At 48.8% G+C, this 27739-nt stretch overlaps 2 protein-coding genes across 10 annotated transcripts in view; one reads left to right on the plus strand and one right to left on the minus strand.

The window, feature by feature from the left end:
* LOC132207392 (SLAM family member 5-like) overlaps window positions 1-10577 on the plus strand; it is a 41527-nt gene extending 30950 nt beyond the window's left edge. For all 5 annotated transcript variants that reach the window (XM_059642891.1, XM_059642896.1, XM_059642892.1 and 2 more), the window contains 3 exons: window positions 7936-8052; window positions 8694-8815; window positions 10328-10577. In XM_059642891.1, coding sequence (XP_059498874.1) covers window positions 7936-8052; window positions 8694-8791 — 215 coding nt within the window. In that variant the 3' untranslated portion in view covers window positions 8792-8815; window positions 10328-10577. The remainder of the gene's footprint in view (window positions 1-7935; window positions 8053-8693; window positions 8816-10327) is intronic.
* Window positions 10578-16120: 5543 nt separating this feature from the next.
* The window catches only part of LOC132207386 (SLAM family member 5-like), a 36917-nt gene continuing 25298 nt past the window's right edge, over window positions 16121-27739 (minus strand). For 4 of the 5 annotated variants that reach the window (XM_059642865.1, XM_059642867.1, XM_059642866.1 and 1 more), the window contains 3 exons: window positions 24358-24642; window positions 18621-19500; window positions 16121-17106 (listed from right to left, as the gene is read on the minus strand). In XM_059642865.1, the coding sequence (XP_059498848.1) occupies window positions 19373-19500; window positions 24358-24642 (413 nt within the window). In that variant the 3' untranslated portion in view covers window positions 16121-17106; window positions 18621-19372. Of the gene's footprint in view, window positions 17107-18585; window positions 19501-24357; window positions 24643-27739 lie in introns of all 5 variants that reach the window. The other variant, XM_059642864.1, reaches the window with a different exon arrangement.

Below are 27739 nucleotides of genomic sequence, written 5' to 3' on the forward strand. Positions count from 1 at the left end.
CAGTAACACAGGGCGCTGGGGGGGAGAGGGGTTACTGAGTGACAGTGTGAGGGAGAGGGATTAACATCAGTACAGATACAGTCAGTAACACAGGGCGCTGGGGGGGAGAGGGGTTACTGAGTGACAGTGTGAGGGAGAGGTATTAACATCAGTAGGGATACAGTCAGTAACACAGGGCGCTGGGGGGGAGGGGGGTTACTGAGTGACAGTGTGAGGGACAGGGATTAACATCAGGAGGGATACAGTCAGTAACACAGGGCGCTGGGGGGGAGAGGGGTTACTGAGTGACAGTGTGAGGGAGAGGGATTAACATCAGCACAGATACAGTCAGTAACACAGGGCCTTGGCGGGGAGAGGGGTTACTGAGTGACAGTGTGAGGGAGAGGGATTAACATCAGGAGGGATACAGTCAGTAACACAGGGCGCTGGGGGGGAGAGGGGTTACTGAGTGACAGTGTGAGGGAGAGGGATTAACATCAGTAGGGATACAGTCAGTAACACAGGGCCCTGGGGGGGAGAGGGGTTACTGAGTGACAGTGTGAGGGAGAGGGATTAACATCAGTAGGGATACAGTCAGTAACACGGGGTGCTGGGGGGGAGAGGGGTTACTGAGTGACAGTGTGAGGGAGAGGGATTAACATCAGTATGGATACAGTCAGTAACACGGGGTGCTGGGGGGGGGAGAGGGGTTACTGAGTGACAGTGTGAGGGAGAGGGATTAACATCAGGAGGCATACAGTCAGTAACACAGGGCGCTAGGGGGCGAGAGGGGTTACTGAGTGACAGTGTGAGGGAGAGGGATTAACATCAGTAGGGATACAGTCAGTAACACAGGGCGCTGGGGGGGGAGAGGGGTTACTGAGTGACAGTGTGAGGGAGAGGGATTAACATCAGTAGGGATACAGTCAGTAACACAGGGCGCTGGCGGGGAGAGGGGTTACTGAGTGACAGTGTGAGGGAGAGGGATTAACATCAGGAGGGATACAGTCAGCAACACGGGGCGCTGGGCGGGGGAGAGGGGTTACTGAGTGACAGTGTGAGGGAGAGGGATTAACATCAGTAGGGATACAGTCAGTAACACAGGGCACTGGGGGGGAGAGGGGTTACTGAGTGACAGTGTGAGGGAGAGGGATTAACATCAATAGGGATACAGTCAGTAACACAGGGCCCTGGCGGGGAGAGGGGTTACTGAGTGACAGTGTGAGGGAGAGGGATTAACATCAGTCGGGATACAGTCAGTAACACAGGGCGCTGAGGGGGAGAGGGGTTACTGAGTGACAGTGTGAGGGAGAGCGATTAACATCAGTAGGGATACAGTCAGTAACACAGGGCGCTGGGGGGGGAGAGGGGTTACTGAGTGACAGTGTGAGGGAGAGGGATTAACATCAGTAGGGATACAGTCAGTAACACAGGGCCTTGGCGGGGAGAGGGGTTACTGAGTGACAGTGTGAGGGAGAGGGATTAACATCAGTAGGGATACAGTCAGTAACACAGGGCGCTGGGGGGGAGAGGGGTTACTGAGTGACCGTGTGAGGGAGAGGGATTAACATCAGTAGGGATACAGTCAGTAGCACAGGGCGCTGGGGGGGAGAGGGGTTACTGAGTGACAGTGTGAGGGAGAGGGATTAACAGCAGTCGGGATACAGTCAGTAACACAGGGCGCTGGGGGGGGAGAGGGGTTACTGAGTGACAGTGTGAGGGAGATGGATTAACATCAGTAGGGATACAGTCAGTAAAACAGGGCATGGGCGGGAGAGGGGTTACTGAGTGACAGTGTGAGGGAGAGGGATTAACATCAGTAGGGATACAGTCAGTAACACAGGGCGCTGGGGGGGAGAGGGGTTACTGAGTGACAGTGTGAGGGAGAGGGATTAACATCAGGAGGGATACAGTCAGTAACACAGGGCGCTGGTGGGGGAGAGGGGTTACTGAGTGACAGTGTGAGGGAGAGGGATTAACATCAGTAGGGATACAGTCAGTAAAACAGGGCATGGGCGGGAGAGGGGTTACTGAGTGACAGTGTGAGGGAGAGGGATTAACATCAATAGGGATACAGTCAGTAACACAGGGTGCTGTCGGGGGAGAGGGGTTACTGAGTGACCGTGTGAGGGAGAGGGATTAACATCAGTACAGATACAGTCAGTAACACGGCGCTGGGATGAGAGGGGTTACTGAGTGACAGTGTGAGGGAGAGGGATTAACATCAGGAGGGATACAGTCAGTAGCACAGGGCGCTGGGGGGGAGAGGGGTTACTGAGTGACAGTGTGAGGGAGAGGGATTAACATCAGTAGGGATACAGTCAGTAACACAGGGGGCTGGGGGTAGTGGGGTTAGAACATAGAACAGTACAGCACAGAACAGGCCCTTCAGCCCACAATGTTGTGCCGACCATTGATCCTCATGTATGCACCCTCAAATTTCTGTGACCATATGCATGTCCAGCAGTCTCTTAAATGTCCCCAATGACCTTGCTTCCACAACTGCTGCTGGCAACGCATTCCATGCTCTCACAACTCTCTGTGTATAGAAACCGCTTCTGACATCCCCTCGATACTTTACTCCAACCAGCTTAAAACTATGACCCCTCGTGTTAGCCATTTCTGCCCTGGGAAATAGTCTCTGGCTATCAACTCTATCTATGCCTCTCATTATCTTGTATACCTCAATTAGGTCCCCTCTCCTCATCCTTTTCTCCAGTGAAAAAAATCCGAGCTCAGTCAACCTCTCTTCATAAGATAAGCCCTCCAGTCCAGGCAGCATCCTGGTAAACCTCCTCTGAACCCTCTTCAAAGCATCCACATCTTTCCTATAATAGGGCGACGAGAACTGGACGCAGTATTCCAAGTGCGGTCTCACCAAAGTTTTATAGAGCTGCAACAAGATCTCACGACTCTTAAACTCAATCCCCCTGTTAATGAAAGCCAAAACACCATATGCTTTCTTAACAACCCCGTCCACTTGGGTGGCCATTTTAAGGGATCTATGTATCTGCACACCAAGATCGCTCTGTTCCTCCACACTGCCAAGAATCCTATCCTTAATCCTGTACTCAGCTTTCAAATTCGACCTTCCAAAATGCATCACCTCGCATTTATCCAGGTTGAACTCCATCTGCCACCTCTCAGCCCATCTCTGCATCCTGTCAATGTCCCGCTGCAGCCTACAACAGCCCTCTACACTGTCAACGACACCTCCAACCTTTGTGTCGTCTGCAAACTTGCTGACCCATCCTTCAATCCCCTCATCCAAGTCATTAATAAAAATTACATACAGTCGAGGCCCAAGGACAGAGCCCTGTGGAACCCCACTCACCACTGACTTCCAGGCAGAATATTTTCCTTCTACTACCACTCGCTGTCTTCTGTTGGCCAGCCAATTCTGTATCCAAGCAGCTAAGTTCCCCTGTATCCCATTCCTCCTGACCTTCTGAATGAGCCTACCATGGGGAACCTTATCAAATGCCTTACTGAAGTCCATGTACACCACATCCACAGCTCAACCCTCATCAACTTTTCTAGTCACATCCTCAAAGAACTCGATAAGGTTTGTAAGGCATGACCTACCTCTCACAAAGCCGTGTTGACTGCATTTGATCAAGCCATGCTCTTCCAGATGGTCATAAATCCTATCCCTCACAATCCTTTCTAACACCTTGCAGACGACAGACGTGAGACTTACTGGTCTGTAATTGCCGGGGATTTCCCTATTTCCTTTCTTGAAGAGAGGAGTTACATTTGCCTCTCTCCAGTCCTCAGGTACGAGTCCAGTAGAGAGCCAGGATGCAAAGATCTTCGCGAGTGGTGAAGCAATTGCAATTCTCGCTTCCCAAAGCAACCGAGGACAAATCTGGTCCGGGCCTGGCGACTTGTCAATCTTAATGTTTGACAAAATTTTCAGCACATCAGCTTCCTCTATCTCTATCCATTCCAGCATGCACACCTGCTCTTCAAAGGTTTCATTCACTACAAAGTTCGTTTCTTTCGTAAAGACAGAAGCAAAAAACTCATTTAGGGCTTCCACTACCTCCTCAGACTCCACACACAAGTTCCCTATGCTATCCCTGATCGGCCCTACTCTTTCCTTGACCATTCTCTTATTCCTCACATAAGTGTAAAATACCTTTGTGTTTTCCCGGATTCCTTCTGCCGAGCCTTTCTCGTGCCCCCTCCTGGCTCTCCTCAGACCATTTTTGAGCTTCTCCCTCGCCTGCGTGTAATCCTCTAGAGCTGAACTTGACCCTAGCTTCCTCCACCTTATGTAAGCTACCTTCTTCCTTTTCACTAGAAGCTCCACCGCTCTCATCATCCAAGGTTCCTTTATCTTACCCGATCTTGCCTGTCTCAGAGGGACATATTTACTCATCACTCGCAACAACTGTTCCTTAAACAGTCTCCACATGTCTATAGTGCCTTTACCATGGAACAATTGCTCCCAGTCCATGCTTCCTAACTCATGTCTAATCGCATCATAGTTTCCTCTTCCCCAATTAAATATCCTCCCATTCTGCCTAATCCTCTCCTTCTCCATAGCTATGTAGAATGTGAGGCAGTTAAGGTCACTATCACCAAAATGCTCTCCCACCACAAGATCGGATACCTGCCCCGGCTCGTTTCCGAGCACCAAGTCTAGAATGGCCTCTCCCCTCGTCGGCCTGTCAACGTACTGCGTTAGGAAACCCTCCTGAACACACCTTACAAAAACAGCTCCATTCAAATCTTCTGCTCGAAGGAGGTTCCAATCAATATTAGGAAAGTTAAAGTCACCCATTACAACAACCCTACTGCGTGCACACTTTTCCAAAATCTGTCGACCTATGCTTTCTTCAATCTCCCTGCTGCTATTGGGGGGCCTGTAGTAAACCCCTAACGAGGTGACTACTCCCTTGCTGTTCCTAATTTCCACCCATACTGACTCAGGCAGATCTTCCTCGACAATGGAAGCTTCTGTAGCTGTGATACCCTCTCTGATTAGTAGTGCTACACCCCCTCCTCTTTTCCCCCCTCCCTATTCTTTTTAAATGTTCTAAACCCTGGAACATCCAGCAACCATTCCTGCCCATGAGAAACCCATGTCTCTGTTATGGCCACAACATCATAGCACCAGGTACTGATCCATGCTCTAAGTTCATCACTTTTATTCCTGATACTCCTTGCATTAAAGCAAACACACTTTAACCGATCCCTTGGTTCCTTCCCAGGAAAATCCTTCCCACTAGCTGGTCTACCTCTTGCTATTGCCTCACCTACATCAACTCTCACCTCTGGTATACAGCTCAGGTTCCCACCCCCCTGCCATACTAGTTTAAACCTTCTCGAACTACTCGAGCAAACCTTCCACCCAGGACATTGGTCCCCTTCCAGTTCAGATGCAACCCGTCCTTCTTGTACAGGTCCCACCTTCCCCAGAAGGCATCCCAATTATCTACATATCTGAAGCCCTCCCTCCTACACCAGCTGCGTAGCCACGTGTTCAGCTGCGCCCGCTCCCTGTTCCTCACCTCACTATCTCGTGGCACCGATAGTAAACCAGAGAACACTACTCTGTTCGTTCTGCACTGCAGCTTCCATCCTAACTCCCTGAAATCACTTTTTATATCCTCAAACCTATTTCTGGCTATATCATTAGTGCCAATATGTAACACCATTTCTGGCTGTTCGCCCTCCCCTTTTAGAACCTTATACACCCGATCGGAGACGTCCCGGACCCTGGCACCAGGGAGGCAACATACCTTCCAGGAATCCCGATCCTGACCACAAAATCTCCTGTCGATTCCGCTAAATATCGAGTCCCCTACCACGAGTACTTTTCTATTCTGCCCCCTTCCCTTCTTTGCCACAGTGTCAGGCTCAGTGCCAGAGAACTGACTGAGTGTTACTGACTGACAGTGTGAGGGAGAGGGATTAACATCAGTTGGGATACAGTCAGTAACACAGGGCGCTGGGGGGGAGAGGGGTTACTGAGTGACAGTATGAGGGAGAGGGATTAACATCAGTAGGGATACAGTCAGTAACACAGGGCGCTGGGGGGGAGAGGGGTTACTGAGTGACAGTATGAGGGAGAGGGATTAACATCAGTTGGGATACAGTCAGTAACACAGGGCGCTGGGGGGGGAGAGGGGTTACTGAGTGACAGTGTGAGGGAGAGGGATTAACATCAGTCAGGATACAGTCAGTAACACAGGGCCCTGGGGGAGAGAGGGGTTACTGAGTGACAGTGTGAGGGAGAGGGATTAACATCAGTCGGGATACAGTCAGTAACACAGGGCGCTGGGGGGGAGAGGGGTTACTGAGTGACAGTATGAGGGAGAGGGATTAACATCAGTAGGGATACAGTCAGTAACACAGGGCGCTGGGGGGGAGAGGGGTTACTGAGTGACAGTATGAGGGAGAGGGATTAACATCAGTTGGGATACAGTCAGTAACACAGGGCGCTGGGGGGGGAGAGGGGTTACTGAGTGACAGTGTGAGGGAGAGGGATTAACATCAGTCGGGATACAGTCAGTAACACAGGGCCCTGGGGGAGAGAGGGGTTACTGAGTGACAGTGTGAGGGAGAGGGATTAACATCAGTCGGGATACAGTCAGTAACACAGGGCGCTGGGGGGGAGAGGGGTTACTGAATGACAGTGTGAGGGAGAGGGATTAACATCAGGAGGGATACAGTCAGTAACACAGGGCGCTGAGGGGGAGAGGGGTTACTGAGTGACAGTGTGAGGGAGAGGGATTAACATCAGTAGGGATACAGTCAGTAACACAGGGCGCTGGGGGGGGAGAGGGGTTACTGAGTGACAGTGTGAGGGAGAGGGATTAACATCAGTAGGGATACAGTCAGTAACACAGGGCGCTGGGGGAGAGAGGGGTTACTGAGTGACAGTGTGAGGGAGAGGGATTAACATCAGTCGGGATACAGTCAGTAACACAGGGCGCTGGGGGGGAGAGGGGTTACTGAATGACAGTGTGAGGGAGAGGGATTAACATCAGGAGGGATACAGTCAGTAACACAGGGCGCTGGGGGGGAGAGGGGTTACTGAATGACAGTGTGAGGGAGAGGGATTAACATCAGGAGGGATACAGTCAGTAGCACAGGGCGCTGGGGGAGAGAGGGGTTACTGAGTGACAGTGTGAGGGAGAGGGATTAACATCAGTCGGGATACAGTCAGTAACACAGGGCGCTGGGGGGGAGAGGGGTTACTGAATGACAGTGTGAGGGAGAGGGATTAACATCAGTAGGGATACAGTCAGTAACACAGGGCGCTGGGGGAGAGAGGGGTTACTGAGTGACAGTGTGAGGGAGAGGGATTAACATCAGTCGGGATACAGTCAGTAACACAGGGCGCTGGGGGGGAGAGGGGTTACTGAATGACAGTGTGAGGGAGAGGGATTAACATCAGGAGGGATACAGTCAGTAGCACAGGGCGCTGGGGGGGAGAGGGGTTACTGAATGACAGTGTGAGGGAGAGGGATTAACATCAGGAGGGATACAGTCAGTAACACAGGGCGCTGGGGGGGAGAGGGGTTACTGAGTGACAGTGTGAGGGAGAGGGATTAACATCAGGAGGGATACAGTCAGTAACACAGGGCCCTGGCGGGGAGAGGGGTTATTGAGTGACAGTGTGAGGGAGAGGGATTAACATCAGGAGGGATACAGTCAGTAACACAGGGTGCTGAGGGGGAGAGGGGTTACTGAGTGACTGTGTGCAGGAGAGGGATTAACATCAGTAGGGATACAGTCAGTAACACAGGGCGCTGGGGGGGGGAGAGGGGTTACTGAGTGACAGTGTGAGGGAGAGGGATTAACAGTACTTAATTACTTGGACTGAAGATGCAGAATGGTTGCCAAGTGAGTGTGTGAGAGAGGACTATTTGAGTAGATGCATATAGCAGCTTATTTGCAATTTGCATTGATCTAACTGAAATACTTTCTTTCCACCTACAGACTTTTCAACGTACTTACCTTATGTTGCACCTATTGTGGTTATACTATTTCTCTGTCCTGTGTGCTATGTTCTGAAGAGACAAGTTACTTTGTGGAAAACATCTTTGCATGATGAAGGCAAGTTTTGAAACCAAGTTTCCATGGCATGAGGGCTTCTGATGTTGGTTTGAGTGAGAATTCGGCAGTATCAATTCTGGGAAAGCAGGAATGAGGAGAAGGGGTCATTGAGGTTTGGGCAGGAATGATGGCAATTTGAACCAAAGGGTTCACTCTGCAGGGGAACTGAGATCCATTCACAGGCACACACGCAGACAGACAGGCCCTGAAAGACCCCATGCTCCAGTAGCGTCTGTCCCTCCCACCAGGCTGGAACCGAAGTAGGTACGATACCAGACAAGGGTAGCGGCCTGTACTGGCCACAGGAACTTTACACAGATTAGATAAGGAGTGGGTGGAGGTGAATAGAGTTGAAGTTCACCCAGGTTCATAATTCTCATCACTCTCCTGGCGAATCAAGTTATATTCTGAATAGAGAGGTAAGAAAGTGAAGACACCTGTAGTGGAATGGCAAACCTACAGATGGCAGTGAGTAAACTGAGTGCAAAGCAGAGTAAACTGACTCGACTGGAACTGAGTGCAGGTGGAGAGTTGGCGGGGGTGATCGGAGGAACGACAGGCTGTGAGCAAGTGCCCCGAATGGTGCGGCTCCATCAGTAAATGCCATGTCATTCACTGGTGTCTATTTTTCCATTTCAAAGCTTCAAAAAACCAGCAAAAAATGCAGCATGTTACGGATAACCCATCAACTGTTTACTCTCAAGTGCAACCGATATCTAGAAAACATGAAGAAAAATGACCTCCTCCAGAAGGAAATGAAATGGTAATGGATAAACAGGTGGAGTGGTGGGTGCGTTGGTGAGTTGGGGAACACATTTCACCCCCAGAAGCTGAGTGTTTACTGGTTCACTGAGACCCCTCCCGTCACAAAGACATTCTGTCTATCTGTATCCCAGCCCTAGAATTACACGTATCGCATAATCCTCCGTTTTCTAGTGGGGAAATGGCTGCCTTCCTTGACTAGATAAATTTCAGTGGTAGGAACACAATCATCTTCAAGCCCCATTCCTAAATCTTTGAGACACACGCCCGCACACACGTGCACGCACACATATTCCCTACTCCAATGAGGACAGAACATTACTTCACTTTCACTGGGTCAGACTCCCTGCAAATAGCACTGAGGGATGTTCAATAGCATTGACATTGGAATGAGGATGGAGGAGTGTATTTGTACTCAAAATAACAAACGATCACTTACACAGGTTTCCATATACTCAGTTTCCTGAATTTCTAATATAGACATCCATACATACCCACAATGCATCATCTTGTTGAGATGGATATCATCTGTTCTGTTGCAATGTTTCATTCAGTGTGACTCCCAATAGCAACTGAGAATCATTTCTATTACAAACTCGCCCAACACCATTGCCCCAGTGTAGGGTGAGTGAGTAGATTCACCAATTACACACCCTCAGATTTCACTGTACACACGCACACACGTACCATCCTCTACTGCCACTGTATCCAACTATCCCCGAGCCGGTCTGCTGGGCTTTCAACGGTATTACCAAAGCTGAATGCCCAGTATCAACACTCTAGGGATATGATTGACCAGAGCCTGAATTGGCTAACCATAGGACTAGAAGATGGGGATACTGCAGTGAGTAACTCACCTCCTGACTCCCCACAAAAGCCTGCCCCACCATCTACAAGGCACAAGTCAGGAGTATGATGGAATACTCCCCATTTGCCCTGGATGGGGCCAGCTCCAATAACACTCAAGAGGTTAGACACCAGCCAGGACAAAGCAGCCCCCACTCGATCGGCACCACATCCACAAACATCCCACTGCGCACCCCCCCCCTCCCCCCCCCCCGGCCCCACCACCACCACTGACGTTCAGTCGCAGCAGTGTGTACCATCTACAAGACGCTCTGCAGAAATTCACCAAAGATCCTCAGGCAGCACCTTCCAAACCCCACGACCCACTTCCATCCAAAAGGACAAGGGGCAGCAGATACATGGGAAGCCCACCCCCTGCAAGCTCCTCTCCGAGCCGCTCACCATTCCGGCTTGGAAATATACCGCTGTTCCTTCACTGTTGCTGGGTCAAAATCCTGGAATTCCCTTCCTAAGGGCATTGTGGGTCTAAGTATAGCACATGGACTGCAGCAGATCAAGAAGGCAGCCAATCATCACCTTCTCAAGGGGGGCAATTACGGACGGGGCAATAAATGCTCACCCTGTAAGCCGCGCCCTTGTCCCACAAAGGAATGAAAATGAATGTCTGTGCTTTTGTCGCAAACCCGACTTTTTGTTTTTTCTGCAGAGTGTAATACACAATGACACTTGTGAGTTACCGACCACAGTGTATGATACCATCAAGCCGCCTGGAAACTAGAGCCTACATCACAGGATTCAATTCAGGATAATCTCAGATCCCTGCCTGTTCTGTACTGTGAGGCCAACCCAGCCTGGGTGAACAAGGACGGAGGACAAGATTAGTCCTTAAGAGAGTCTGTGTGTGTGTGTTGTGGGAGAGAGTGTGTGTGTGTGAGAGAGAGTGTGTGTGTGTGTGTGTGTGTGTGTGTGTGTGTGTGTGTGTGTGTGTGTGTGTGTGTGTGTGTGTGAGAGAGTGAGTGTGTGTGTGTGGGAGAGCCTGTGTGAGAGAGTGTGTGGGAGGGATAGAGAGTGCGTGTGTGTGGGAGAGAGAGTATCTGTGGGAGGGAGAGTGTGTGTGTGAGAGAGAGTGTGTGTGAGAGAGAGAGAGTGTGTGTATGAGAGAGTGTGTGTGAGAGAGAGTGTGTGTGTGAGAGAGAGTGTGTGTGTGTGTGAGAGAGAGTGTGTGTGTGTGTGTGTGTGGGAGAGTGTGTGTGTGTGAGAGAGTGTGTGTGTATGAATGTGTGTGTGGGAGAGTGTGTGTGTGTGAGAGAGTGTGTGTGTATGAATGTGTGTGTGTGAGAGAGTGTGTGTGAGAGAGTGTGTGTGTGCCTTTTATGTGTGTGCACATGAATGTGAGACAGTGTGTGTGTTTCTCAATGTGTGTGTGTTATCTCAAACCATCCTTTGGCAGATTTCTAAGGGTCTGGTTTGGCTACTTTCTGGTCATGAAGAACAAAAGCTGTTCATTTCGCTGCCTGATGTGCACAATTATACATTACCGAGGACACCGAGCCCATTGAATCTACCAGCAAAAGTACTTCACAAGCTACTCCAGGCCCATAGCCTTGAATCTTATGACACTTTTTAAAGGTTGCCAGGTTTCCTCCCTTAACTATCCTTCAAGGTGATGAATTCCAGACCCTTAACACTGTCTGCGGGAGAAACAATTTCCTCAAATCCTTTCACTTTGAAAAGATGCTCTCTTGTTACTGACCCTTTGACTGACTGGAACAGCTGCTTTCTATCCACCCATTCGATCCCCCTCAGAGATCCTATGCCCCTCATTTGATAATCTTTGATCAGCAAGCAAGATGTCGGGGAAGTAGAGCGCACCAGCCGGAGCTTGTCTACTCTACCCGTTCTTTTCCTTCCTTATTTCTCCCCGATTCCGTCTAGCCGGACACTCAACCTTGAACACCCAGTCAGGACAGGCTGCCAGCAACCAGGGGCACGGAGTGAGGTCGACAGTGACGAGAGACTGCCTGGAACAAGGAGACCAGTGACCAGGGAGTGCCTGGAATGGGGATATCAGTGACCAGAGAGTGCCTGGAACGGGGATGGCACTGACCAGAGAGTGCCCGGAACGGGGATGGCACTGACCAGAGAGTGCCTGGAACAAGGAGACCAGTGACCAGAGAGTGCCTGGAACGGGGATGGCACTGACCAGACAGTGCCTGGAACAGGGATGGCACTGACCAGAGAGTGCCCGGAACGGGGATGGCACTGACCAGAGAGTGCCCGGAACGGGGATATCAGTGACCAGAGAGTGCCCGGAAGGGGGTTGGCACTGACCAGAGAGTGTCCGGAACGGGGATGGCACTAACAAGAGAGTGCCTGGAACGGGGAAGGCACTGACCAGAGAGTGCCCGGAACGGGGATGGCACTGACCAGAGAGTGCCCGGAACAGGGATGGCACTGACCAGAAAGTGCCCGGAACGGGGATATCAGTGTCTAGGGAGTGTCCGGAACGGGGATGGCACTGACCAGAGAGTGGATTGGAGCAGGACAATGGCTCAGTGCACACCATCATGGCAGTAGTCTCAGTATTACCCCTAACCCAGCACCTCCTCAGGCCCCTCACCCAGCACCTCCTCAGGCCCCTCACCCAGCACCTCCTCAGGCCCCTCACCCAGCACCTCCTCAGGCCCCCTCATGCAGCACCTCCTCAGGCCTCCTCACCCAGCACCTCCTCAGGCCCCCTCACCCAGCACCTCCTCAGGCCCCCTCACCCAGCACTACCTCAGGCCTCCTCACCCAGCACCTCCTCAGGCCCCCTCACCCAGCACCTCCTCAGGCCCCCTCACGCAGCACCTCCTCAGGCCCCCTCACCCGGCACCTCCTCAGGCCCCCTCACCCAGCACCTCCTCAGGCCCCTCACCCACCACCTCCTCAGGCCCCCTCACCCACCACCTCCTCAGGCCCCCTCACCCGGCACCTCCTCAGGCCCCCTCACCCGGCACCTCCTCAGGCCCCCTCACCCAGCACCTCCTCAGGCCCCTCACCCACCACCTCCTCAGGCCCCCTCACCCAGCACCTCCTCACACAAACACACTCTCTCATACACACACTCTCACACACACTCTCTCACACACACTCTCTCTCTCACACACACACTCTCTCACACACACACACTCTCTCACACACACACACACACTCTCTCACACATACACACTCTCTCATACACACTCTCTCACACACCCTCTCTCTCTCACACACACACTCTCTCTCACACACACACTCTCTCTCACACACACACTCTCATACACACTCTCTCACACACTCTCTCTTACACACACTCTCTCTCACACACACACACTCTCATACACACTCTCTCACACACACTCTCTCTCTCTCACACACACATTCTCTCCCACACACATACTCTCTCACACACACTCTCTCACACACAGACTCTCCCACACACACACTCTCATACACACTCTCTCTCTCACACACACACACTCTCTCACACACACACTCTCTCTCACACACACACACACTCTCTCTCTCACACACACACTCTCTCTCTCCCTCACACACACTCTCTCCCACACATTCTCTCACACACAGACTCTCCCACACACACACTCTCATACACACTCTCTCTCACACACACACTCTCTCCCACACACACACTCTCTCCCTCCCACAGATACTCTCTCTCCCAAACACACGCACTCTCTATCCCTCCCACACACTCTCTCACATAGACTCTCCTACACACACACTCACTCTCTCCCACACACACACAAACACAGACTCTCTCTCACACACACACACGCTCTCCCTCCCACAGATACTCTCTCCCACACACACGCACTCTCTATCCCTCCCAAACACTCTCTCACACAGACTCTCCCACACACACACTCACTCTCTCCCACACACACACAGACTCTCTCTCACACACACACACTCTCTCCCCCAACACACTCTCTCCCTCCCACAGATACTCTCTCTCCCACACACACACTCTCTCCCTCACACATACACACTCTCTCAAACACACCCACAAACACACACTCACATACATTGGCAGATCGCATGTTCATGTTTAGTATGGTGATGAAGGTTGATGGAAAAAGGAGTGTGATACTGTGCTATGGAAGAAACAGCTTTCCACAGCACAATGTGTTATAGGTATCACTAACAGCTCTCACATGGCATTGCTCCCAGTTTGTGCGATGATCAGTGTCAATGGGAGAAACAGCTTTCCACAGCACAATGTGTTATAGGTATCACTAACAGCTCTCACATGGCATTGCTCCCAGTTTGTGCGATGATCAGTGTCAATGGGAGAAACAGCTTTCCACAGCACAATGTGTTATAGGTATCACTAACAGCTCTCACATGGCATTGCTCCCAGTTTGTGCGATGATCAGTGTCAATGGGAGAATGTGCTTTATGCCATGGAATGTGTTATAGGTATCACTAACAGCTCTCACATGGCATTGCTCCCAGTTTGTGCACTGATCAGTGTCAATGGGAGAATGTGCTTTATGCCATGGAATGTGTTATAGGTATCACTAACAGCTCTCACATTGCAGACATCAATAATATACAATACGTCACTAAATGAAAACATTTAGCTGTTTGAATTATGTTCACCTTTAAATAGCAGATTGTTGACAGTGATATGTATGGATTTAAACATATTTATTAAAAACTTCCATAAAAGTAACAAAATACTGATGATTTTACAAAAAACACATTCATAGCTGGTCATGCTACGCAAGGCAGAAGCATCAAACATAGCGGACTCAGCAGTAATCAGAAGTGATTATCTGAGATAATGGGGACTGCAGATGCTGGAGAATCCAAGATAACAAAGTGTGGAGCTGGATGAACACAGCAGGCCAAGCAGCATCTCAGGAGCACAAAAGCTGACGTTTCGGGCCTAGACCCTTCATCAGAGAGGGGGATGGGGTGAGGGTTCTGGAATAAATAGGGAGAGAGGGGGAGGCGGACCGAAGATGGAGAGAAAAGAAGATAGGTGGAGAGAGTACAGGTGGGGAGGTAGGGATTTCAAGGCCGAAGAGATTACAAGAGAGTTGCAATGGGAGAGAGATTCCCTGAGGTTGGTCCGGAGGGAGGAGGGTAAATTTTTCAGGTTGGGCATCCCTGGAAGAGGCTTCACAGTGAGGTTAAAATAGTATCAGAGATAATGGGAACACAGCTACCTAGAATACGCCTCCTCCCACCCACCCTCCTGCAAAAATTCCATCCCCTATTGCCAATTCCTCCGCCTCTGCCGCGTCTGCTCCCACGATAAGACATTCCACTGCCGCACATCCCAGATGTCCAAGTTCTTCAAGGACCGCAACTTTCCCCCCACAGTGATCGAGAACGCCCTCGACCGCGTCTCCCGTATTTCCCGCAACACGTCCCTCACACCCCGCCCCCGCCACAACCGCCCAAAGAGGATCCCCCTCGTTCTCACACACCTCCCCACCAACCTCCGGATACAACGCATCATCCTCCGACACTTCCGCCATCTACAATCCGACCCCACCACCCAAGACATTTTTCCATCCCCACCCCTGTCTGCTTTCCGGAGAGACCACTCTCTCCGTGACTCCCTTGTTCGCTCCACACTGCCCTCCAACCCAACCACACCCGGCACCTTCCTCTGCAACCGCAGGAAATGCTACACTTGCCCCCACACCTCCCCCCTCACCCCTATCCCAGGCCCCAAGATGACATCCCACATTAAGCAGAGGTTCACCTGCACATCTGCCAATGTGGTATACTGCATCCACTGTACCCGGTGTGGCTTCCTCTACATTGGGGAAACCAAGCGGAGGCTTGGAGACCGCTTTGCAGAACACCTCCGCTCAGTTCGCAACAAACTACTGCACCTCCCAGTCGCAAACCATTTCCACTCCCCCTCCCATTCTTTACATGACATGTCCATCATGGGCCTCCTGCAGTGCCACAATGATGCCACCCGAAGGTTGCAGGAACAGCAACTCATATTCCGCCTGGGAACCCTGCAGCCTAATGGTATCAATGTGGACTTCACCAGTTTCAAAATTTCCCCTTCCCCAACTGCATCCCTAAACCAGCCCAGTTCGTCCCCTCCCCCCACTGCACCACACAACCAGCCCAGCTCTTCCCCCCCACCCACTGCATCCCAAAACCAGTCCAACCTGTCTCTGCCTCCCTAACCGGTTCTTCCTCTCACCCATCCCTTCCTCCCACCCCAAGCCGCACCTCCATCTACCTACTAACCTCATCCCACCTCCTTGACCTGTCCGTCTTCCCTGGACTGACCTATCCCCTCCCTACCTCCCCACCTATACTCTCCTCTCCACCTATCTTCTTTTCTCTCCATCTTTGGTCCGCCTCCCCCTCTCTCCCTATTTATTCCAGTTCCCTCTCCCCATCCCCCTCTCTGATGAAGGGTCTAGGCCCGAAACGTCAGCTTTTGTGCTCCTGAAATGCTGCTTGGCCTGCTGTGTTCATCCAGCCTCACATTTTGTTGTAGAAGTGATTATCTGCCCTGATTGGTCATGAAAAGCAGCTAATATTCTGTGTGGCACCGTGTTAAAGCAAATTCACATTGTTCAATCCTTGCAGGATTGTGTGCTTTGTCATATCAGATTGGTAAACACACACAGCTATCAGGATCATGTTGGGGAATTTTCCATTCGTCATCAAATATCATGAATGATATCTTCAGACAAACGTTCCTTCCTTGAATAACTGTAAGCATCAGACTGAGAGGTCTTTTGTTCCCTGAGAGATATAAAAACTATGGCGGGGTGGGGGGTGGACTTTGGATTTTTGGTAAAAGATCAGCCTTGATCCTTAAAAACCAAAAGAACTGCAGATGTTGTAAATGAGGAACAAAAGCAAAGTTGCTGGAAAAGCTCAGCAGGTCTAGCAGCATCTGTGGAGGAGAAAACAGAGTTAATGGTTCTGAGGAAGGGTCACCGGACTGAGCTTTTCTAACAACTTCTGTTTTTGTCAGCCTTGATCCTTATTGTTTGCAGTTCAAGCTCCAGGAGCTGAATAGCCTCCTCCTGCATCTTTGCTCTTTGTTAAAAAGTAAACATAAAAATAAAGCAATAAATTTCTCTCTTTCTGTCTGATCTAAGTATATTCAATGGCCGCATTTTCAGATTCATTTGACTTTTCTGAACACAGATCGAGATAATTACAGAAAGAAAGTTAGAAAGAAATGTAAAATACTCAGCAAAGGTACCTAATAAAACCTAGCACAGGCGAGATGGGTAGAGTGATATTTTCTTTGTTCTGTGGCTAAGGACTAATCTTGTCCTCCGTCCTTGTTCACCCAGGCTGGGTTGGCCTCACAGTACAGAACAGGCAGGGATCTGAGATTATCCTGAATTGAATCCTGTGATGTAGGCTCTAGTTTCCAGGCGGCTTGATGGTATCATACACTGTGGTCGGTAACTCACAAGTGTCATTGTGTATTACACTCTGCAGAAAAAAACAAAAAGTCGGGTTTGCGACAAAAGCACAGACATTCATTTTCATTCCTTTGTGGGACAAGGGCGCGGCTTACAGGGTGAGCATTTATTGCCCCGTCCGTAATTGCCCCCCTTGAGAAGGTGATGATTGGCTGCCTTCTTGATCTGCTGCAGTCCATGTGCTATACTTAGACCCACAATGCCCTTAGGAAGGGAATTCCAGGATTTTGACCCAGCAACAGTGAAGGAACAGCGGTATATTTCCAAGCCGGAATGGTGAGCGGCTCGGAGAGGAGCTTGCAGGGGGTGGGGGTCCCATGTATCTGCTGCCCCTTGTCCTTCCGGATGGAAGTGGGTCGTGGGGTTTGGAAGGTGCTGCCTGAAGATCTTTGGTGAATTTCTGCAGAGCGTCTTGTAGATGGTACACACTGCTGCGACTGAACGTCAGTGGTGGTGGTGGGGCCGGGGGGGGGGGAGGGGGGGGGGTGCGCAGTGGGATGTTTGTGGATGTGGTGCCCATCAAGTGGGGGCTGCTTTGTCCTGGCTGGTGTCTAACCTCTTGAGTGTTGTTGGAGCTGGCCCCATCCAGGGCAAATGGGGAGTATTCCATCATACTCCTGACTTGAGCCTTGTAGATGGTGGGGCAGGCTTTTGTGGGGAGTCAGGAGGTGAGTTACTCACTGCAGTATCCCCATCTTCTAGTCCTATGGTTAGCCAATTCAGGCTCTGGTCAATCATATCCCTAGAGTGTTGATACTGGGCATTCAGCTTTGGTAATACCGTTGACAGACCAGTAGACCGGCTCGGGGATAGTTGGATACAGTGGCAGTAGAGGATGGTACGTGTGTGTGTGTGTACAGTGAAATCTGAGGGTGTGTAATTGGTGAATCTACTCACTCACCCTACACTGGGGCAATGGTGTTGGGCGAGTTTGTAATAGAAATGATTCTCAGTTGCTATTGGGAGTCACACTGAATGAAACATTGCAACAGAACAGATGATATCCATCTCAACAAGATGATGCATTGTGGGTATGTATGGATGTCTATATTAGAAATTCAGGAAACTGAGTATATGGAAACCTGTGTAAGTGATCGTTTGTTATTTTGAGTACAAATACACTCCTCCATCCTCATTCCAATGTCAATGCTATTGAACATCCCTCAGTGCTATTTGCAGGGAGTCTGACCCAGTGAAAGTGAAGTAATGTTCTGTCCTCATTGGAGTAGGGAATATGTGTGCGTGCACGTGTGTGCGGGCGTGTGTCTCAAAGATTTAGGAATGGGGCTTGAAGATGATTGTATTCCTACCACTGAAATTTATCTAGTCAAGGAAGGCAGCCATTTCCCCACTAGAAAACGGAGGATTATGCGATACGTGTAATTCTAGGGCTGGGATACAGATAGACAGAATGTCTTTGTGACGGGAGGGGTCTCAGTGAACCAGTAAACACTCAGCTTCTGGGGGTGAAATGTGTTCCCCAACTCACCAACGCACCCACCACTCCACCTGTTTATCCATTACCATTTCATTTCCTTCTGGAGGAGGGCATTTTGCTTCATGTTTTCTAGATATCGGTTGCACTTGAGAGTAAACAGTTGATGGGTTATCCGTAACATGCTGCATTTTTTGCTGGTTTTTTGAACCTTTGAAATGGAAAAATAGACACCAGTGAATGACATGGCATTTACTGATGGAGCCGCACCATTCGGGGCACTTGCTCACAGCCTGTCGCTCCTCCGATCACCCCCGCCAACTCTCCACCTGCACTCAGTTCCAGTCGAGTCAGTTTGCTCTGCTTTGCACTCAATTTACTCACTGCCATCTGTAGGTTTGCCATTCCACTACAGGTGTCTTCACTTTCTTACCTCTCTATTCAGAATATAACTTGATTCGCCAGGAGAGTGATGAGAATTATGAACCTGGGTGAACTTCAACTCTATTCACCTCCACCCACTCCTTATCTAATCTGTGTAAAGTTCCTGTGGCCAGTACAGGCCGCTACCCTTGTCTGGTATCGTACCTACTTCGGTTCCAGCCTGGTGGGAGGGACAGACGCTACTGGAGCATGGGGTCTTTCAGGGCCTGTCTGTCTGCGTGTGTGCCTGTGAATGGATCTCAGTTCCCCTGCAGAGTGAACCCTTTGGTTCAAATTGCCATCATTCCTGCCCAAACCTCAATGACCCCTTCTCCTCATTCCTGCTTTCCCAGAATTGATACTGCCGAATTCTCACTCAACCCAACATCAGAAGCCCTCATGCCATGGAAACTTGGTTTCAAAACTTGCCTTCGTCATGCAAAGATGTTTTCCACAAAGGAACTTGTCTCTTCAGAACATAGCATACAAGACAGAGAAATAGTATAACCACAATAGGTGCAACATAAGGTAAGTACGTTGAAAAGTCTGTAGGTGGAAAGAAAGTATTTCAGTTAGATCAATGCAAATTGCAAATAGGCTGCTATATGCATCTACTCAAATAGTCCTCTCTCACACGCTCACTCGGGAACCATTGTGCAACTTCAGCCCAAGTAATTAAGTGCTGTTACTCCCTCTCCCTCACACTGTCACTCAGTAACTCCTCTCCCACCCAGTGCCCTGTGTTACTGACTGTATCCCTACTGATGTTAATCCCTCTCCCTCACACTGTCACTCAGTAACTCCTCTCCCACCCAGTGCCCTGTGTTACTGACTGTATCCCTACTGATGTTAATCCCTCTCCCTCACACTGTCACTCAGTAACCCCTCTCCCCCCCAGCGCCCTGTTTTACTGACTGTATCCCTACTGATGTTAATCCCTCTTCCTCACACTGTCACTCAGTAACCCCTCTCCCCCCCAGTGTCCTGTGTTACTGACTGTATCCCTGCTGATGTTAATCCCTCTCCCTCACACTGTCACTCAGTAACCCCTCTCCCCCCAAGTGCCCTGTGTTACTGACTGTATCCCTCCTGATGTTAATCCCTCTCCCTCACACTATCACTCAGTAACCCCTCTCCCCCCCAGCGCCCTGTGTTACTGACTGTATCCCTCCTGATGTTACTCTAGCTCTCTTACACTGTCCCTCATTGTCTCCTCTCTCTCTCCACCTCCTTTCCCCCCGTGTTAATGATTGTATCTTGACGGATTTTCTTAATTTTATGGCCATTCTTTCTTGTGTTTGTGCTGTGTCCAAACTTAGACAATCAGACCTTAAGAAATAGGGACAGGAATAGGCCATCTGCCTCCTCATGCCTGCTCCACTATTCAAAATGATCGCACCTAATCTGAACTGCATCACACCACATTCCTGCCTTTTCTACTTAACCCTTGACACTCCCTTATTTTATCTGTTGCCTGTTTTTGCACAATTATACCCTTTTGCTATCAGTTGGAGACTGACTGTAATGTTGCGGTTTGAGCATTAATGTAATAGCCTTGGATAATTTACTTACTCACTGCAATGGATCTATTTTGCACATTCAGAAATATTCCCTGCAACGCCTGCCACCTCACGTGTCTTGACCTATCATATAACCGAATTTGTCAACTCCCTTCAGCCAGCTCTGCCTTCAGAATTTCATCCTGCTCTTAGGCCATCCTGTTCTATTGTTTAATATCATCATTTGCCAACACTGATACCCCTCCACCTTCTTCTAGTTTTGAGCCATTCCTAAATTTCCTGTAGGTTCCATTCCATGTTATCCTGCAGCCCAGGCTCTGTAAGGCTCATTCATTTCTGTTTATCCTCCCAGTTCATCTGTTTCTTTCAAATGGTACATGCGTTCAGGCACAGAGCCGTTACTCTGATCCTTTTAGTCTCTTTCTAAATTCTATCTGATCTGTTGGTTGACTCTTAGCTTCGCACATCATGTGTTGGCACTTCCCTAAGTGGGTGTTGAGACCCAAGCCAGGTCAGAAGATGTTTTGGGGCCGTCACCCCCTAGTAAGCAATGACAGTCATGCAGTTCTAGGCTATAATAAGTGTGCTGCATACTAACAGAGAAGCCCACACCAACACAGCATACCTCCACCTCTCTCTCACGGTCTCTCTCCCTTCCTTTATAGTTCCCAATTGGGATTAGGGGTTTGCAACAATTTTCAATCCTCAAAATGAGGTTATGAATGGAAAAACCTTGGGAAGCACCCCTCTATCCCTTCCTGCCACAGTCTTTTTAATATGTCCTAGAATAAATTTCCGGGCTGTTGTTATTTCAACGTACTATCTCACTCACATGCTATCAAAGATGAAAGCAGGCTGGAGGAATAGCTCCTCACTTTACCATCAGGCCCGTTACAGCATTCACGATTCAAGATTGACTTCAACAACTTTAGCGGTGAACACTGCATTCCATTTTCTTTACTACCGTCCCCGCCATTCCCAAACATACCCCACCGTTTGGTAAAAACCATTCAAATCAAGCCCTCCCAGGACAGGTAAAGCACAGGGAATCTCTCTCCTCTTTTAAACTGAACGTAAAGTAACAGCGAAGGGCTCTCAACATTGACCCCATCACATACTCCCACAGCAGGTACAACACAAGGTTAGATCCAGAGTAAAGGATGCAGAGATGGGCTGAGAGGTGGCAGATGGAGTTCAACCTGGATAAATGCGAGGTGATGCATTTTGGAAGGTCGAATTTGAAAGCTGAGTACAGGATTAAGGATAGGATTCTTGGCAGCGTGGAGGAACAGAGGGATCTTGGTGTGCAGATACATAGATCCCTTAAAATGGCCACCCAAGTGGACAGGGTTGTTAAGAAAGCATATGGTGTTTTGGCTTTCATTAACAGGGGGATTGAGTTTAAGAGTCGTGAGATCTTGTTGCAGCTCTATAAAACTTTGGTTGGACCGCACTTGGAATACTGCGTCCAGTTCTGGGCGCCCTATTACAGGAAAGATGTGGATGCTTTGGAGAGGGTTCAGAGGAGGTTTACCAGGATGCTGCCTGGACTGGAGGGCTTATCTTATGAAGAGAGGTTGACTGAGCTCGGTCTCTTTTCATTGGAGAAAAGGAGGAGGAGAGGGAACCTAATTGAGGTATACAAGATAATGAGAGGCATAGATAGAGTTGATAGCCAGAGACTATTTCCCAGGGCAGAAATGGCTAGCACGAGGGGTCATAGTTTTAAGCTGGTTGGTGGAAAGTATAGAGGGGATGTCAGAGGTAGGTTCTTTATGCAGAGAGTTGTGAGAGCATGGAATGCGTTGCCAGCAGCAGTTGTGGAAGCAAGGTCATTGGGGTCATTTAAGAGACTGCTGGACATGTATATGGTCACAGAAATTTGAGGGTGCATACATGAGGATCAATGGTCGGCACAACATTGTGGGCTGAAGGGCCTGTTCTATGCTGTACTGTTCTATGTTCTATGTTCTATGTTCTAAAGCTACTTCCAGTTTCTTTAAAGGAACGTAAAGCTCGCTCTACACTGCCCCCATGAAACACTTCTAAGACATGGACAGCACAGGGAACGATACAGAGTAAGACTGGCTTCACTCTCTTAAAATGGAAGTGAACAGAAAGTGAAGCTCTCTCCACGCCATCCCCAGCAAACACTCGCAGTGTAGATGCAGCAGAGGGGCAGATAGAGAGTGAAGTTCTGTCTACCATTTTAAGCTGAAACTAAACTGATAGTGAAGCTCTCTCGACTCTGTCGACACTCGATGAGCAGAGGGATCTCGGTGTCTATGTGCATAGATCCCTGAAAGTTGCCAACCAGGTTGATAGTGTTGTTAAGAAGGCATAAAGTGTGTTAGGTTTTATTGGGAGAGGGATTGAGTTTCAGAGCCATGAGGTCATGTTGCAGCTGTACAAAACTCTGGTGCGGCCACACTTAGAGTATTGCATTCTGTTCTGGTCGCTGCATTATAAGAAGACTGTGGAAGCTTTGGAAAGGGTGCAGAGGAGATTTACTAGGATGTTGCCTGGTATGGAGGGAAGGTCTTGCTAGGAAAGGCTGAGGGCCTTGAGGCTGTTTTCGTTAGAGAGAGGAAGGTTAAGAGGTGACTTAATACAGACATACAAGATGATCAGAGGATTAGATAGGGTGGACAGTGAGAGCCTTTTTCCTCGGATGGTGATGGCTAGCATGAGGGGATATAGCTTTAAATTGAGGCGTGAAAGATATAGGACAGATGTCAGAGGCAGATTCTTTACTCAGAGAGTAGTAAGGGCGTGGAATGCCCTGCCTGCAATGGTCGTAGATTCGACAACTTTAAGGGCATTTAAATAGTTATTGGATAAACATATGGATGATAATGGAATAGTGTAGGTTAAATGGGCTTCAGATTGGTTTCACAGGTCGGTGCAACATCGAGGGCCGAAAGGCCTGTACTGCGCTGTAATGTTCTATGCTCCATGTTCTAAAGCACTCTCTACACTATCCCCCATCACATACTCCCAGGACAGGGACAGCAAGGGGTGAGATACAGAATAAAGCTCCCTCTACACTGCCCCAATCAAACGCTTCCAGAGCAGGAACAGCACAAGGTTAGATACTGAGTGAAGCCCTCTCTACTCTTTTGACCTGGAAGTAAGGGCGGCACGGTGGCTCTGTGGTTAGCACTGCAGCCTCACAGCACCAGGGACTCAGGTTCGATTCCAGCCTTGGGTAACTATGTGTTTGGAGTTTGCACATTCTCCCCGTGTCTGCGTGGGTTTCCTCCGGGTGCTCCGGTTTCCTCCCACAGTCCAAAGATGTGCAGGCTTGGTGGATCGGCCATGCTAAATTGCCCCTAGTGTTCAGGGGTGTGTGGGTTATAGGGGGATGGGTCTGGGTGGGATGCTGCAAGGGGCGGTGTGGACGTGTGGGCCGAAGGGCCTGTTTCCACACTGTAGGGAATCTAATCTAACACTCCCTCTACAATGTCCCCACGAAACACTTCCAGCACAGGGACAGCATGGGATTACATACAGAGTAAAGCTCTCTCTAAACTGTCCCCCATCAAACACTCCCAGCACAGGGACAGGATGGAGTAGGATCCAGAGTAAAGCTCCCTCTACAATGTCCCCTATCAAACACTCCCAGGACAGGGACAGCATGGGGGTCAGATACAGAGTAAAGCTTTCTCTACACTGTCCCAATTAAGCACTGCTAGGACAGGGACAGATGGGTTAGATACAGAGTGAAGTTCTCTCTACACTGGCCCCACCAAACACTCCCAGGACAGGGACAGCACGAGATTAGATACAGAGTAAAGCTCCCTCTACACTGTCCCCCAGTAAACACTCCCAGGACAAACTTTATGCCTGAATGCAGTAGCTTATTGCTTTCTGTGACACTCACCAGATACACTTCCCTTACAGACATCTTCCAGTTTGATCTCTGCCGTTTTGTGACTGACTGGATTGCTGGCCTCACATCTCACAGCTCTCTCATTGGGCTCTGCTGTGAACAAAAGCTGCGAACTCTCTCCATTTTCAAAGACACGATGGGTGAGCTCATTTCCCAATGCTTCCTGTCCCCTCCACCAGGTGAAGCTGACGTTACTGCCTGCGTTCACGGAGCACCTCAGCGTCACATTGCAGTTAGTAATGTTTCCAATGTTGACGTTTGTTCCTGTCACAGCCTCTGAAATTCAGTTTGAAAAGCAAAAACACATGAGGAAGCGCTGGAAACCCTTGTTTGTAACTCAATTCCTAGCACAATCCCCCCACTTCAAACCGACACCAGGGAAAGTTTCATTCCTGCTCATTTCTCCATCAGACACATTGACACTTTCCCTCATACATTAAGTTCAAACAAGTCACAGGTATCATTATGAGTAAATTCATGCGCAAAGGGTGAATGAGTGTGTGACTATGAGCAACATAAATTATGGCACCATCACTTACACAGAAATTACTTCACCAGCAATATCAGCATTTCTTAAAGAAATTAATTTCAATCTGGTGAGTTGTGAGGTGCTGATAGCTGAGCAAAGGGATCTCAAGGTGCACATGAACCACCTCTAACTGTACTCATGCAGGTTGGTAAAGCTGTGATTTTGTCAATAGTTACACCTCACTGAGCTATCACGTTGGAAATCACACCCCACTACTCCCAGGGGCATCATAAGATGTTAAAGATTTTTCTTTAAAAGTTCACAAAATCCTCAATTTACCTGTTTTTTGGACCACATGGATAAAAATCACAGATCATGTTGCTTTACTTAACAGCAGTTATAATATTTATCCGTAAATTGTTTCCAACTGCAGATATACAATTAGGAACTACATACATATAACTCTACAACATCAAATTCTAACTCCCACTCACAAACTCCACCTCTGTTTACATGCACAGACAGGCGTAAAATAGCGTGGTGGTTATGGGTGATGGTGAAGACTGGAACAGCAGTTCAATAGTTTTTGTTTTGTCGGATTTGATTCTTTCGTTGTCTCCTTGGTTCTCCTCCTCTAGTAACTTTCTCTTCTGTGCAGGAGGTACAATGTGACAGGTTCACACTTATGAAGTCTCTGACATATTGGTTAAAAAATTCACAAGTTACAGCACGTGGCTTTCTTCAGGCTTGGGGTAGTTATTACGACAGAGAAAAGGGACAGCTCCTTCTCTCTTAGAGATCACAAGACCTCTCCTGAAACTTTCATATCCATAACCTGTTCAGCTAAATGAGAGCCAATCACATCGTTGTCAGCAGGCAGGAGGCCTTTACCATCAATAACTTGCCACCATGCCACTTCACCGACCATGCGTCTACTTGTTGCTGATTAAATCTTCATCTGCACACAGCCTGTGTGTAACTAGACATCCCCCCACTGCCTGAACAAGCAGCAGTATAAGCAGTACTAACAATGGGTGCCAGGTAAATTGTCTTAGAAAATGCAGCAATCCTTCAACAATCCTTGGTTCTTAAAATAGGCCTTTTTTCACATTTCAGTCTAGAATTAAAAACAGAGAAATAAAAAGATATGGTCTCTTCACAACTTACCGCACTGAAATCCACTTCAGCAATAGAGAGAATTGAAAAGCAGAGAAGCTCTGGTCTCCATTTCCCTCAGTAAGGCCACACTTGGAGCATGAAGCAACTCTAAGGAGCTCCACATCTTTCAATTAGGCTACAGTGGAGCATTGTACACAGTTTTGGCCTCTATGTTCTTCAGTCAGACTACACTTGAAGCATTGTACACAGTTTTGGCCTCTATGTTCTTCAGTCAGACTACACTTGAAGCATTGTACACAGTTTTGGCGTCTATGTTCTTCAGTCAGACTACACTTGAAGCATTGTACACAGTTTTGGCCTCTATGTTCTTCAGTCAGACTACACTTGAAGCATTGTACACAGTTTTGGCGTCTATGTTCTTCAGTCAGACTACACTTGAAGCATTGTACACAGTTTTGGCCTCTATGTTCTTCAGTCAGACTACACTTGAAGCATTGTACACAGTTTTGGCGTCTATGTTCTTCAGTCAGACTACACTTGAAGCATTGTACACAGTTTTGGTCTCCACATCTCTCAGTTAGACCACACTTGGAGAACTGTGCATTGTTTTGGCCTCCAGTTTTGGAGAGTTCAGCTGTATGGGAAATTAGAAAGCCAAAGGTAAAGGAGAAGGTAGCATTGCAGGTTAGTGATGGGGCTGATTATGGTCAGAAAAAAGGGACAGAATGTGTGAATGTCACATTGCAATGAGGACTCGTAGAAGTGTGGTGAAATATGCTGATAGACAACGTTAAAACCTTATTGCACAAAACATTCAGAATAAGTGGATGAATTGATGCCAGTTGAGATAAATGGATATGAACTCTTAGCCGTTATGGAAACATGGCTACAAGGAGATCAAAACTGAGGAGTTAACATTCAGGGATATTCAACCTCTCAGACAGACAGGAGGGATGAAAAGGTGGTGGGGGAGCATTACTCATAAGAGATTAAATGAGGACAATTGTTTGAGATAATTTCAGCTCGAACTACGTACAGTCCATTTAGGTGGAGAGAGAAAACAGCAAGAGAAAGAAGATGTTGCTAGGAGGAGTGTACAGACCTCCAAACAGTAGCCACTCTGCAGGATAGGCTATAAATCAACAAATAAAGGAGCCTATGAAAAGAATAAAACAATAACTATGAGAGACTTTAATCTTTATGTTGATTGGGTTAATCAAGTTGGAAAGAAATAGTAACCTACAACAAATTCATAGACAGCATTATGCACTGTTTCCTGGGGCAATATGTCATTGAGCCAATGAGGGAGCTGACTATCTTGGAGTTGGTTAATGGCTAATCAGACAGACTGAATCAATGATACCATTGCTCAATCTACATGCAGAATAAAATCTCCCATGTCCTTTCTGACACGTTTCCACTGTTTCTTCTCTCATTCTCGATCCTACTGTTTAGTAGCTATTAGTGGCCTGCACACCGCTGCCACTGATCATAGAACACAGAATTCCCACAGCATGGGAACAGACCATTGTGCCCAACATGCCCACACTGGCCCTCCAAAAGCTTTCCACCCAGAGCCATCCCCCTACCCTATCCCTGCAGCTAACACACATAACTTACACATCCTGAGCACCACAAACAATTTAACATGGCCAGTCCACCTAACTTGCTCATCATTGGCCTGTCGGAGGAAACCAGCCTGTGGGAGGAACACCCAATGGAAATGCACGCACACACAGGGAGAATGTACAAACTCCACCCTGTCAGTCACCCAAGGTTGGGATC

Source organism: Stegostoma tigrinum, chromosome 46, assembly GCF_030684315.1.
Source record: "Stegostoma tigrinum isolate sSteTig4 chromosome 46, sSteTig4.hap1, whole genome shotgun sequence".
NCBI lineage: Eukaryota > Metazoa > Chordata > Chondrichthyes > Orectolobiformes > Stegostomatidae > Stegostoma > Stegostoma tigrinum.